Source organism: Macrotis lagotis, chromosome 1, assembly GCF_037893015.1.
Source record: "Macrotis lagotis isolate mMagLag1 chromosome 1, bilby.v1.9.chrom.fasta, whole genome shotgun sequence".
NCBI classification, from domain to species: domain Eukaryota; kingdom Metazoa; phylum Chordata; class Mammalia; order Peramelemorphia; family Peramelidae; genus Macrotis; species Macrotis lagotis.
Window position 1 is genome coordinate 829863503 of NC_133658.1, and position 15399 is coordinate 829878901.

At 34.5% G+C, this 15399-nt stretch overlaps 1 protein-coding gene across 1 annotated transcript in view; it reads right to left on the reverse strand.

Annotated features, from left to right (window-relative positions):
• Window positions 1-7300: 7300 nt before the first annotated feature.
• The window catches only part of COG6 (component of oligomeric golgi complex 6), a 122975-nt gene continuing 114876 nt past the window's right edge, over window positions 7301-15399 (reverse strand). Inside the window, exon 19 of the mRNA XM_074217222.1 lies at window positions 7301-8315. Coding sequence (XP_074073323.1) covers window positions 8168-8315 — 148 coding nt within the window. The 3' untranslated portion in view covers window positions 7301-8167. The remainder of the gene's footprint in view (window positions 8316-15399) is intronic.

Sequence of the window (15399 nt, forward strand, 5' to 3'; positions counted from 1 at the left end):
GTATTTATTTTATTTCTCTTATTCATGATTTGGAGCATTCTTTCATTTGGTTTTAAGTCTGCACTTCTTTTTTTGGAAATTGTCTGTTCACATTTGACCAGTTACTTACTAGAGAGTAGCTCTGCTTGAATACTTGTGTTATTGCCCCAAAGATTTTGAATATCAGACTTTTATCAGAGATATTTGAGATGAAATTTTTTTCCAAACTGATGACATTCACTTATCCTGGCTATCATGATTTCATTAATGCCAGAGTTTTCTAATTTCATATAATCAAAATTTTGTTGTTTTTTCTGATCACTATTATGTAAGCATATTCTCCCTAGTCATAGTTGTACAAGCATATATGTCTTTCCATTTTGCCATTATTTTATGAAGAGACATTTTAATGTGAAGTCTTATATAGATTTGGAGTGTATTTGTAGCACAGCATATATACTACTGGTTTAGATGTGATTTTTGTTCATCTTAATTTTTCCAACAATTCATGTCAAGTAGAAAGTCTCCTTAGTAGTTTGAATTCTTAAATTTATCAAATATTGCACTATTGCTTCTGGGCTTTGCTGGATCCACTAATCAATGTTTCTAATTTTAATTCAGGACCAGATAATTACCACTTAAAAATAATGATGTGAAATCTGGTAATGCTTTTCTCATTTATTCCTATTTTTTTCTTTTATTTCCCTTGGGATTTTTGAACTGTTTCTCTAGAAGAATTTTATGCATTTAGAAATACAAAATTTGTTTGAGGACTGCTTAATATTGTAGCCTATAAATTTTGGAATGTTGTCTCATTGCTATAATTTTATTTAACATATCTATTTTATGTTTTTGTGATTTGTTCCTTGGCTCATTCATTTAACATGCTTGTACCTATTTCCCTTTCAGATCTGCATTTTTACTCCTCTATCTTTCATTGATTATGGCTGGCAAAAGATGTGTTTACTTCTGCCTTCTGACATTTATGATTTCTTTAAGCCTTCACACATTATCAATTTGTTGTTATCATGTTTTTCTGGGAAATGTTTGTTAAGATTACCATTCAGAAATTACAATAGGGCTTTTAAATGTAACTTAAGAAATCTGATCAGCTGGGGTTTTTTTTTTGTTTTACTTTTCTGTTAGATTTATTGAGTTTTGAGAAGATTGTGGATTTAGAACTAGGAGAACCTTATTAACTTAGAAGTCAATTAGCTCAACCTCCTTATTTTACAAATTGGGAAAACTGAGACACAGACATTAAAAGATATACCTGTGAACTCAGTGTTAGAGGTGTGATGTGAGCTCAGGCCTTCCTGACTCCAAATTTAGCACTCTTCCCCCAATGAGACACAAGGCTCTTTTTTTTTTTAAAGATATTGAGTTTTACAATTTCCCCCCCAATCTTACTTCCCTTCCCCCACCCCCCACCCTCACAGAAAGCAATCTGTCAGTCCTTACTTTGTTTCCATGTTGTACATTGAGGAGACACAAGCTCTTAAGATTATTTATCGATAGTGTCTTTTTATAGTTTGATTACTATCTCCTTTCAGAATTTAGATACTATGCTATTAGGGAGACAGACAGAGAGATCAATTGTTTTACAGTCTGTGGACTTTCAGGAATAATATGGTTTCCCTGCTGTTTATTTCTCTTAATATTATTTATTTTTGTTGCCTTATCTGAAATTGTGATAGCCACTCTGACTTTTTTAGTCACCTGAAGTATAATGAATTTTATCCATCCTCTCCTTTTCATTGCGGTTCTATATACTTTAAATGTTTGTTCATTGTTTTCAAAAACCATGACATCAAGGAGGTGAATTGGATTTGAGTGAGGGGGTGATGTGATAAGTCACCAGACTCCCTTTCTTCCCCCTGGCCATTTGAGTCCAGTGGCCAGATATGCATCAGGATGACTGGAGATGGCCCTGGATATGAGACAATCAGTAAAGTGACTTGCTCAAGGTCACACAGCTAGTAAGTGGCAAGTGTCTGAGGCTGGTTTCAAACTCCCATCCTCCTGACTCTTATGTTGTATGCAAAAAACCAAACAACCAAAAAAAAAACACCCCATTTTAATTCTCTTGTTCATTCTTTTTTCATTGGGAGATTTACTCTGTTCACATTTACATTGTACTTTTAAGGTTTATGTTCCTCCATTAAATACATTGTTTCTTCTTTTTTAAATTAGAATTTAACTTCTGATTTGCTCTGTTTATAATACTGTGAGTCTAGTTTTCTTTCTCTTCTGATCCATTTACCAAATCCAATAGGAAATTTCATCCTTTAATTTTGCTATTCTCATGCTTTAAAAAAGCAAAAATATTTCCCTTTTCTACCTCAGATAAAACTGAAGAATCCAATCAAACCTTTCCCTCCTACCTATTCTATTCTAATTTGAATGACACTAATTTATAGTGCTCCTTTCCAATTTTTTTTTGTTCTATCCTCCATTCATTTCTTTTCTAGAAAAAGGAATCTGGGACCTTGTTTAAAAAAAAGAAAAGAAAAACCAGGGTGTCCCAAAAATCTTGGTGCAGTTTTAAGCTTAAATAGCTGTATTTTGATAACTGCATTACAATGTAATTGTTTCCTTTGTAATTCTGTTTTATTTTAATGCATTTAAGAATAGTCTTCTTAGAAGTGCATTGACTTCACCAGATTACCAAAAGGACCCCTCCCAACAAGAAAAAGTTTCAACTCCCTAGAATCTAGAAGCTCTTCTATTCAAGGATTTTCTTTATTCTCTTGGTGAACTTCACACCAGGTAGGGTTTTCTTGGGGCATAGAAACTTTGCTCTCATGTCACCCGTAGTTCAGTTAAAGATCCCTCTTCTACCTTCTTTCTATTCTAATCACCCTGTTTTTAGGGGCAAGATGTTCAGTGGCTAAAGAGCTAAATGTTAGCTATTATTATTGCAGAAGAGAATTAGGGTTGCCAATGAAAGACAGAGATCCAAGGTTACTGAAACAAGAAAGAATTCACATGCCCCTTGGGATTTTAAAACTGCTCAGGATTTATTATAAATTATAGCCAAGTATGCAGGTTAAAACTATTCTCCTCCCAGAGAAGGGACCAGCACCTAGAGGATGGAATGGGTAACAAAACAGTTAGGTGGAGCTTATGGGCCAGAGAACTGACTCCTGACCAGGGTCCAGCTTGGGTTGTTATAGCCTTGCTTATTATCTAAGCACAGAGGGCAAAGGAGAAATCCCTCCCCCTGACCCAAACCAAGTAGAAGGTTGGGAGCTGGGGGTTGGGAATGAGGAGAGGGATGCAAATTTTACATTTAATAGTGGAACAATGGGAGTCAATTTATATCTCAGGAGCAGGCAGCATTCTATACTTTTAACACAACCCAACAGCAAAAGTCTGCAAAATCCCTTTCCAACCACAAAATCTCCCCAAATCACAATTGTTGGCATCATTACTATTTTTGAAGCAGGGCACAGAGAAAAAGCTGTAACCCTTTCTGTATTGTGAAAGGTGTTTTCTATTTTCTACATAACCTAAACCACCTTGGACTGGAACATCATGCCTTTGTTGAACACCACCTGAGGGCAATGAGGGATAGGCACAGACATTGGAGAATACCAGGAGTCAGGTGCTAAACCACTCCTCAAACACCACCCTTATCCCACCCACCAGAGAGGTGTTTAAGCAGACTTCCACCAAGGACTTCCCTTTTCTTCCTTCTTTGCTTTTCCCTCTTCTGGACAGAGGGAAGCTTGTCTAATGTCTCCATGTCAGACCCACAAGGTCTGGCCCGATGGTTAGAACAATAGGGCCCCACCTCCATATGGCTGGATCTATGTTGATCTAAGCTTCTCCCTCCTCTCTCTTTTCTAGATACAAGTTTTCTCTGTTTCTCTTCCAAGCCCTTCTCTTTCTCTCTTCTCTCTCCTTTATAGATGCAAGTTTTTCTTTCTCTCTTCCCACTTTTAAGCCTCTAACCATATAGCCCCAGCTCCATGTGGCTGGATCTATGTTGACCTAAGCTTCTTTTTCTCTCTTCTCTCTCCTCTTACCTTTCTAGATACAAGCTTTTCTCTTTCTTTCTCTTTTCAGTGTGACTACTTCCCCAGCTTGTAACTACAAATGTGGGCAGCTCCAGGCTGGACCCACATGAATCTAAGCCTAGTCATTTCTTAGGATTGTTTTCCCCTTTCCTTTTCTCTTTCCCCTCAAGCATTTTAGTCTTGACCTTTGTTATTCAGGCTGTCTTTTAAATAGCTTGTTATCTCTCCAGAGGTTTAATTTGTGAATTGTCTGTGGTCAGGAATATATGTAAACTTTGTCTGTGAATTAAAGTCTGAGCCTTTCACACCTAAGGGTCAACTTTGAGACTGAATGAACCCTGATCTTTAAGCCCTTTCTCTGAGGGCACCCCCTTTCCCATGATCCTTACTACTTATGTGAGAACAGATAATGTATCTCAGGAGACATTAGTTTTATATACCTAAAATCTTAAACTTCAAAGCACCATATAAATGTAAGTTATAATTCTTATGAAAATACTCATTCTCAGGAATATTAACTCACAAGAGAGGCAGAACTCTGGAACATGGTTCACCTGGTTCTTTTCCTCATCAGCTTCATGTCAGCATTAAACCTTTTTCTGTACCTATCTCATTTTCTGCCCTTCTCTGAAGTATATTCTCCTGAGGACCTCAATCATTCTTTTTATCACAGGGGGAAAATAGTCCTTAAAAGTACAACTCCTAATGTATTTCCCTGAGATGTCCAAACTTTAACAGATGCATTGTGCCTTTCACTCCTGTGGATTGCTCCATAATATTAATTCTCCCTCCTTTCAATTTTGTTAGTCAGTCTTGTTCAACTCTTTATAAGTCCCATTTGGGTTTTTTTGTTGTTGTTTTGACAAAGATACTGGAGAAGAGTTTGCTATTTCCTTCTCCAGTTCATTTTACAGATGAAGAAAGAAGCAAACAGTGTTATGTCACAAGTTTCTGAGGCCAAATGTGAATTCAGCATCCACCTAAACTCCTCCCAGTCACTGGTATCCAAATCCTTTATTTCTTAACTTCCTTCCAAAAGGAAGAGGGGAATAAGCATTATGTTGTGCCAGTTATGTGCCAGTGAATTAAAGGAAATATTAGAGTTAGAGGAATTAGAAATTAGATATTAGAGAAATATGTCATACTAAATACAATTTTCTTTTGTGATGGCCTTGCATATACCATAGGTGTTTGATTTCCATCCTATTGTTAATTCAGATAAATAGCTCCATTGTGGGACACTTGGAAACTCAAGTAAAAGGGGCACTAAAGGTACTGAAATATAAGTATCTCAGTTTCTTTCCAAAAGGCTTCCTCATGGAAAAAGAGGACTGACATGGTGGGAATCACCCCTTCCCCTAAATCCTTCCTTACTCTTTTCCCAGCACATACACCATGTTGCTCTCCTAGATAAATCTGGTCTTTACCCTTGAGGGGCTGTTAGCAACCCAGCTGCACTTGCAGCTGTCCCTAATTTTTCTTTCTTATGCTACTGTCCCTCTTTATGGCATTTATTCTCCTAGGGCAGTTGATGCAGTTGTGGCTAATCCCCTGAAGGGGATCTGTCACTTACAACTGCCTCTACTACTTTCATTTTCTCTCTCCTTTAGCTTCTGCTAACCACAGGAATACGTAATAACCCTTTTTTTTGGTCTCTAAATACTTCTGTCAAGTTTTTTGTGAATTCATTACACATTCTTGAACCTGAAACTAGACCACACTTCAACATTTTTAGACTTCCTTACCAGGAGCTGTTCTAAACAGTTTTCAAATATTGATCCTTACAACACCTATGTGAGGTGGGTGTTATCATCACTACTTTATATTTGAGGAACCTGAGGCAAACAGGTTAAAAGATTTGTCTGAGGTCACACAACTAAGTAGTTTTCTGAGGTCAGATTTAAATATGACTTCCTGCAGGACTAGTGCTTTACTTATTGAGCCACCAATTGTCCCAACCATCTCTACTTCCTTAAAACCTAAGGCTGGGTAAGAAATTTAAAGCTTCACATCCAACTTTCATTTTGAGCCCTGGCTTGCTTTTTCAAATCATCCTTCTCTCTCTTTTCTCTTCCTCTTCAGATATTTTTCTCTGTGTTATTCAACCACCCAAAATATTTTACTGCTAAGGGGATTTTTCAACTCTTTAGATCTTTTTGAAAAAAATTTTAAATTTTATTCATGACAATGGGATTAAGTGACTTGTCCAAGGTCACACAGCTAGGTAAATTTTAAATGTCTGAGGCTAAATTTGAACTCAGGTCCTCCTGACTCCAGGGCCAGTGCTCTATTACTGCACCACTTAGCTGTCCCTCTCTTAGACCTTTTGCTCTTACACTCAAAGGCAGTTTCCCCCCCTTTGTTCTCCCAATATTTCCTAGAATTTATCTTGTTCTTTCGATTTTTTTAATTAAAAAAATCTAACAATAGTCTCATCTAGTCTCAGATAGGAGGGTAAAAGGATTCATTTTCTTGTTTAGCCTTTTCTCACTTAGTAATGAATTGACTTCTTTTTATTTGATGAATTCAAATATAATATTCCCTACTTACCACCTTTCTTTTGAAAGCATGGCTTTATTTCCTCCCTTTGAGTAAAAGTACACCTTTTTTTCATTATTGATTAGGCTCCATTTTAGAGGCATGAACTATTTTTTCTTTTGAATAGTATATTGAAAATTTTCCATCAATTTCTCATAAACTACTAATAGTCCTCAGGCAAGTTAGTACTGTGCCTAAAGTCAAGATGACAAGTTCAAATCTGGCCCCAGAAATTAGCTGTTTGACTTGGTACAAGTCACTTAACTTTTTTTGCCTTAATTTCCTCATCTGTAAAATGAGGAATATAACAACTATCTCACATGGTTGTTGTGAGGATCAAATGAAGTAAAGCACTTTTACATAGTGTCTAGCACATAATGGATAACATATAGTTATTATATGTTAATGGGCTTTCTTTGCTGCCTAAAATATTAACTTTATCATGCAATTCTAAAGTTTGAACATGCTATTTCTTATTGGACTTGACTTGGGGCTTCCTTTGAATTGATGTTCTGGGAATTATTAATTTTACTACATTGCTGGTCAAACAGTATATTGGAGTATTCTTTGAAGGCAATCTAGAAATCTGAAAATATGATAAAACCCTAATTATAACCTTTGACCCAATGTGTTTTTCCTAGGACTATGAAAAATGGAAAAAACTCCATTAAAACATATTTATAGGCATTTTATTTCAAATAATGAAAAATTATAAGAATTCCATAATAAAGGGAGAATGTTGAAATAAAGTATGTTTTACCAGTGTGTTAGAATATTATGTATTATTAAAATGACAAATATTAAGATTACAAGTATGGAAAATTTTTATATAGTAAAGTGAAGAAAATATAATTAGAAGAATGATATACACATTCTGTGACCATATTAAAAATAACATTAGCAACAAAAGTTTTATTTGTACATAGATCAAGAAAAAGCTCAGAAGGGACAGAGAACAAATAAGATGTTAGTGTTATTACTTTTCTCAAAGTTTACATTTTGTTTTTATCAAAACATAAATTATCTGCATTTCATAATTAGGGGGAAGTCTGTGTCCTCACTTTCTTTGTTTAATTCAATTCAGTAAGAACATTAAATACCTGTTAAGTGCAAGGCACTGTATTAGTCATGCAAGATATAAAATCAGAAGTTCTTGCCCTCAAGAAGATTACATTCCACAGCAGAATATAAGCAGATAAAAAAAAAAGATCATTTGAGGAGGGATAGGTTTCTTGAGATTACTATTAAGTTTATAATAAAAAATGTCAAAAAATCACAACAATAAAACCTCACTGAGGTTAATAACTCTTCTCTATTGGGTTTTAGAGGTTCAATGGCATCAAATTGGAGGGGTACAAGGAGATGAGTATATAGAACATTTTTCCCTAAATATGCAAGAATGGATCCAATACTAACAACCCCAGTGAAGTCAGTATATTTACTCTGAATGTTATAATGGCATTAGTTATAATACCATGGAGAATCAATCACCTAGATTTTTTGGAATATTCAAATCAACACAGTTCAGAAGACAAAAAAGAATGACATTAAATTGAAAACAAAGAAACCTTTAATATTATGCTAATGAAAAATGTTATCAAATTGTTCAAACAATCCAATCAAACAACCTAGGAGAGAAGAGTCTGTACTTGCTGAGGAGATCTGTGCAGAATAGTCTCTGGATCTTTGTATTCATTGACTGGATTCATCACAGCTGTATATAGTTCACTATAGGCTCTGCAAACTAATTCTGTGGACTGTTTTATGATCTGCTCTCTATAAATAAACAAATAACATAGGAATAAACATTAAAATTCTAGATAAGCATAAGCTTGAATCAAATGCACATAATTCATTTTAATAAAAATATTTAAAGTATCATGGCTAATAGTGAATTTAAAAATTACACACATACATATGCTAACATGAATCACATTTTATATTTTGTCTATGACATACAAAAGTGATTATTAAATTAATGTATATTACATATTCACAACTATGAAAATAATGCGTAATTATCTGATCAGATATTATACAAAATAGTACAATGGGTTGTATACAGTGTTAGAATGAAAGGATCTGAATCTGAATTCTAGTTCTGCTATTTACTACCTATGCAATCTTAGACAAATCAAGTCAATTCTCTAGACCTCAGTTTCCTCACCTGTAAAATAAGGAAGATTGTATAAAAATTGGTATGAATATAATTTTGTGGTCATACAATCATTATATAGTGTAACTTTACAGAAATCTTAGCAAAACAGAGATGTAGTTATCTTCACAGCAACTTAAATTTTAAGATCCACCATTCATTATCATGAAGAGAATATTCTTTTCTTTTAAGGGTGACGTTTTCCATATAGATGTAGACAAAGGCAAATGTGCCTGGACTAGATAACTAGAAATTTTGTTCATATGACTTGACAACCTTCATGTAGAACAATAATCCTGGGCAAATCAAGGAGGTGCCACTGATCTAATATTTGTAGAATACATACTTGGGCATTATTTTTCTAGGGTGGTAACTCCTACCTGAGATCCAATCATGTTCAAACCCAGCAATTTGAAGGCAACAGAGTTAAATTAATAGCACTGGATAGAAACTGTCATCATCCAGTAAATAAAAGTCACCTAAAAACTACACTGAATTCTTGCTTTATTCTAATACAGCTGTCACCAGTAATTTCTTTTTTTCTTTTTCTTTTTGCAAGGCAATAGGATTAAGTGACTTGTCCAAGGTCACAGAGTTAGGTAATTTTTAAGTATTTGAGAACAGATTTGAACTCAGGTCCTCCTGACTCCAGGTCGGTGCTCTATCCACTGTGCTCTATCCCTAGCTGGCCCTGGTAGGAAATCCCTAATTAAGAATGTAAAATTTTGTAAGTATATTATCTAGAATTTACAGAATCACAAAATTTAGAGCTAGGTGGGATTTCAGTTATCATTTACTTCAAATTCTTCATGTTTCCAATGAAGAAACTGGCCCACAACAGCCATGACTTGACTATGATCATTTTTTTGGAATAAAACTACTATGAGACAGGTACTGTAAAAATCCTCAAACAGATATTATTTCATTTAATCCTGACAACCTAAGGGGTAGGTGCGATTATCCCTATTTTACAGGTGATGAAACTGAGGCAAAAAAAAGCGAAATGCCACTTAGAATCATAGAGATAGGAACTGCCGGAGGCTAGATTTGAACACAGGTTTTCTGGATTCCTGGGCCAGCTCTATCAACTATGTCACCTTATCTGAATGTTTACCAAACTATCACACACAAAAGGCTAGCTAATGCATAACTTAACTAAAATGCTACAGTAGGAAATATTTTTATTTTAGTATTAGCAATGAAGCAAAACAAAAACATAATAAAGCTGAGTCAAGATGAGTACCCAGATAATCCTGGGTTCTGGATAGCTTTGCCTGCAGAGAATGTACTCTGATAAGTATTCTGCAGAATAGGAAAAGCTTCTTATATGGTTATGTGTAGAGAGGCTCACCAACCGAAATGATTTCTCTTTTGTCTACAGCAATCCATTAAGCTGTCTAATGAGGCAAGTAAAATTTTCTAAAATTAATTCTCATCGCTATTACTCTAGGATATCTGTATTCCTTATTTCTTTGTATTTATTTAGAGCAGAAACCATTTTTCCATCTAACATAGGTCTGTCTTTTCTCACTTCTTTCATTCTATTAAATACAATATGAATTTCATAAAAGAACCCTAAATTGAGGTCCTAAGTTCCTCCTTCAATAGGTTTTATACCACTGAATAAATAACACCTTGGAGTCTCAGTTTCTTTAACTGTAAAACTGTTGCAAGGATGAAATGAGTTAATATAAATGTAATTTCTTTTTGTTTCAGATGTTTAAATCTTGTTTCTGGCTTCCTCTGACCTCGACAAAGGAAGCAGAAGAAAGCTATGATGGTTTAAAGAGTCTTTAGGCCAGACCCTCTATTAGAACAACAAACCCTTTAAAATTAAATAGAAAACCTCCTTGGGAGTCCTCAAGGAAGAACTGTTTCATTTCATTCAAATTTTGTTTCTGGTCAGAGAAGGGGAGCTGAAGTAGTGAAAAACAAAAACAAAATTTCAGTTTAAAACTAAAACTTTTGGCACCAGATAATCTGAAAGGTAAACTACTATAAGAATTAAGTAATCTAGATAAGGGAACCAAGGGCAAATTCATATGCATGTCCAGAGATGGTGAAAGGAGAAAGAAAAGAAATGAAACACGGGGAATGGAGACAGCCATACTGTCTGTCCCACCTGGCTGCTGACCTACAGGTAGGCTCGTACTTGGCTCCTGCATGCTCAAGAATCCTCCAGGGCCAGATCCTGGGAATTTCTTTCTGGATGCATCCTGACCTGGGAAGTTCCTAGGATTGTGTATAATGGATGTTGAGGAGTACATGCTGAGTAATCTGGGGAGCATGTCCTCCCCTATTCTCAAACACACAGAATTGATCATGTCACTGATGATAACACTTGGTAGTATGTCAAGGTATGGGTGTGTGTGTGTGTGTGTGTGTGTGTGTGTGTGTGTGTGTGTGTATATTTATGATTGGATTTAATGGATGAGAATAACTTACAACCATTAAAATAAAAAATGATATGTTTAGAGAAAGCAGCTAGATAAGACTAGTGATTAATGTTAAGACTTAGAGTTAAGAAGACTTGTATTCAAATTCTGCCTCAATCCTCATTAGCTTTTTGATCCATGTCAAGTTATTTAACCTATTCCAGCCTCTATGCCTTCATTTGGAAAAGAGGAATAATCATAGTAATTCTACCCCAAAGTTATTAAGAAAATGAAATGTGATAATATATGCAAAACACTTTGCAAATCTTAAAGAGTTCCATCAAAGTTATCTATTTTTCTTTCTTTCTTTCTTCTTCTTTTTTTTTTTGCAAGGCAAATGGGGTTAAGTGGCTTGGCCAAGGCCACACAGCTAGGTAATTATTGTCTGAGACCGGATTTGAACCCAGGTACTCCTGACTCCAAGGCTGGTGCTTTATCCACTACACCACCTAGCCACCCCAAAGTTATCTATTTTTCTAAAAGCCTTCAAGAGTTTATATTATTTTAAGTATTCTCTTGCTGCTTGCAATATCAATTTCCTTCTTGAATCTTTTCTTTTTAGAAACTGCAAGGATGAATTTTAGCTAGATCCAGAATGATAAATTCTAAGTCATTCCTAATCCACAGAATTCCTAAAGATTCAATAGTTTATATTGCCAGGTTATTCTTGTAATTAAAACATGATCTGACAACTAACAGCAACCAGATGCCTCAGCTTAGTCATGTGTTTCTAAAAAGAAAGAGTATCTGTCCTCTTGTCACTTAAGGGGCAGGAGAGGAGAATGTGTGTGAGTTAAGAGAACTGGTAATGACAACAAACTGACTGTATTCCTCCTACAAGGTCACAAGTCAGAACGCAAATATAGCTCCACATGGCACTTTTAGGCCTTGAGCACATTGGGTTTGGACCTAGAATTTTACTGCAAGGGCCAGTTGTTCTCTTTCAGATAATTATATTTTATTAAAAAAAAACTCTAATAGAGATAGAAAAGTGTCTTAAAAAGATATTGATACTCCTCCACCCATGCTACTATTAAAACACTAATTTAATAATTTCATATTTTGTTTCATGGTCCCCCTTCTGTCCAGAAGGAGTGGCTAAAATATTCTTATGTGATTTAGTATAGTAACTATTATAGTTGATTCATTATTTCAGAAAGGAAAAAAAAATCTTTGAAAAGACAGATCAGTTGCTACTGCACATTAAAAAAGGAGAAAAATTTTTCAATGCATTATGAACAAATCCCAGAATAGTGGTTGGTAGATAAATTTATATATTCATCTAGTTAAAAAGACAAAGTTATAAAAATGTACCAGCAAAAAAAATATTAAGCTACATCATCATGAAAACTGTTAAAACATTTTATGGAATGATTAGTGTGAAACTGAAAGAAGATAATATTATTCATGCTTAAAATATACTTCAAGGAATTATTTTATTTTAAATTAATTTTAAAGCACTGAGCTATGATGATAAATGAACTCTCTCACTTCTAGTAACTAGTATGGTTGTCATTAATCAGTACTTCAGCATTCAGTTACCATAACAACTTGATACAATCTTTATCATTACCATAAATCTAACAGTTCTAAAAATAGTTTATTTCAACATTCAGTTTCTGTGATTTGAAAAACAGAGCTTTATTACAGAGTCACAGCTAAGGGGGGGGGCAACTTAATGCTAATGAGAAGGAATTAAAGAAGTCAAAAGACTGGTTCAAATCTAGGCTCTACCATTTACTTTTTGTGTGTGTTTGAGCAAATCACTTAATGTGCCTGGGCCTTTGTTTCATCATCTGTAAAATGAGGATAGACTAAATTATATCTTAAGTTCTTTTCTAGTGCTCAATTCTATGCTCCTAAATGACCAACATCTACAAATTAAAAAAGGTTACATATAGAGTTTAGTCATAGCATCAAGGAAATAAATCTAGGAGGGATGTTAAAGGTGATCCTTAAGTTTTATCCATACAAGAACACGCTAAAATATTCCTGATGTTTAGCACATAGCCTCTAAAATTATAAGCCATAGGGTACTCATTATTTTATGAAGCAGTTCATGAATATTAAATGGGCTGTATACTAAGCCTGTGGTTATAAAGAAGACATTTATTCCTTTTTATTGTTATCATATAAAAATTATCACACTATTAATCAGTAGTTCATTCAGACCATTCTTCCCACCTTTTTTGTTGAGCAAAGGGAGATTTTTGGGGAGAGACTATGCTAATTGCCTTTTATAATATTAACTTCAAAAGTTAAGGTCATATTCTAAACATCTTTTACTTCCCTTTATTAAAATAATATTTATTTATTTATTATTTTTAGTTTTTGCAAGGCAATGGGGTTAAGTGGCTTGCCCAAGGCCACACAGCTAGGTAATTATTAAGTGTCTGAGGCTGGATTTGAACTCAGGTACTCCTGACTCCAGGGTCGGTTCTCTATCCACCATGCCACCTAGCCACCCTTTAAAATACTATCTATTAAACACTATACACCACATGATGTGAGAAGAAAAGGAAGGAAAATAGAGTCCCTGATGGAATCAGGGAAAAATCTGATATTCTGGCTGAAAATACACCCTTAAGAGACCTTGTCACTCATACACAAGTGAGGGCACAAGACTCGGGAATAATGCAAATGTTTTATCTAAGGCTCTAGAGTCACAGTCTAGTTCACTAGCATTGCTGTGGATAAGTTCACTGGCACCCCCTTGTCTTTGTGGGCCTTCACTGATTCTGAGCTTTTCTTGCTTTCCTGTATCCACAGACTTTCTGAACTTTTGATTTGGGTCTTTTACATGAATCAATTTGCTCTTTACTAGATCACAAAGTCTTTATTTTTATTTCTTTCATTTTAAGAAAATTGATTAAATGACTAAAGCTGAATAGAAAGTTTGACCTTCAAGTACAGCATTCAGATGAAGCATAGAAAAGGTGGATGGGAAGGGACTTAATGTTGTTGAACTATGTGTATTCCTGCATGAGAAGTTGATACTGAAAGTAGATTCAATTTCTGGTGGAAATAACAATGCAAGAATTCTATAGGAAAGGGGAAAGGCTTCTTATCATTGCAACCTCAGTGAGACAGTTTATATCTCCTTTATATACTTAGCAGACATTAGAAAATCTAGGTTTTTCTTCTGCCGAATCCTACTAAAGAGATAGTGTGGTCCAAGATCTGAAGAACTGATCACAACACCACAAAGACCTAGAGAAGCCCTGCCTCTGACACATCCTGGCTATGTTATCGAAGAGTCATTTCATCAGTCTCTCAGTGCTTGAGGGAACTTTTCAAGACCATAAATTGCAGAGAAGGCATTTTTCAGTTTTGTTCCCTATGCCAAAGCAATCACAAGTCCAGTCCCATGTCTACCAAATTATGGAATTTTTGAAAATCAATTTTCCTCCTTTCTACTTTGATTTCTGTGATTTTTTGAAATGTCTCCTATTTACTTAATATAATTGTCAAACTTGAGATGATCAATGATAGATACCATAGAGCAATTAAAAAAATGAGGAATGATAATTCACAGGAATCAAAACTATGGAGGCAAAATTGAAAAAAACTCCTTAAATTTTCAAGAGTAAGTTTTTGCTGGATTTGGAGTAAAGACCTAGATTTAAATCCAACTCAGACACTCACTTGTTGTATGACTCTGGGCAAGTCACTCTAAAGCCTTATTTTGCTCATCTGTACAAGGGGACTAATAAGAGCCTTACAAAGACTGTTCTGAAGCTCAAATGAGCTGATAAATATAAAGCACTTTGCAAATCTTAACTATGAGAAAATAATATATCCAGTATTTATAGAAAAGATTAGGTCCAAATATATAGTATATTCATATTGGTGTGTATGTATATCTATATGTTCCATCTCTAAATTGTCATTAGGAAAGCGAAGTAATATGCATTATCTGGAAGATATACAAAACTATTTTTCATTTACCAGTGAATGAAAACTATAATATACAGTTTTTTGGTGAAAAGAAACTTTCTTTCCTTTTGTTTAATGTTATATAAGTTAAAAAAACTACATTTTGATCTTATCAAAATAAGGACAAAATTATTGTTTTCAAAGTAGGGAAGTCTGCTGACCATAAAAACAAAGATGTAAAAATTCCTCATTAAAATTCCTAAATGTTCCTAAAATATTTCACTTACCAAAATAAAGTCTGAATTTCTCAATATATTTCTAAAGTAACTATCACATTTTCTTTTCACTTAGAGAAAAAACCTAGAGGAATATTGGAATTATTAACTAAAATTCA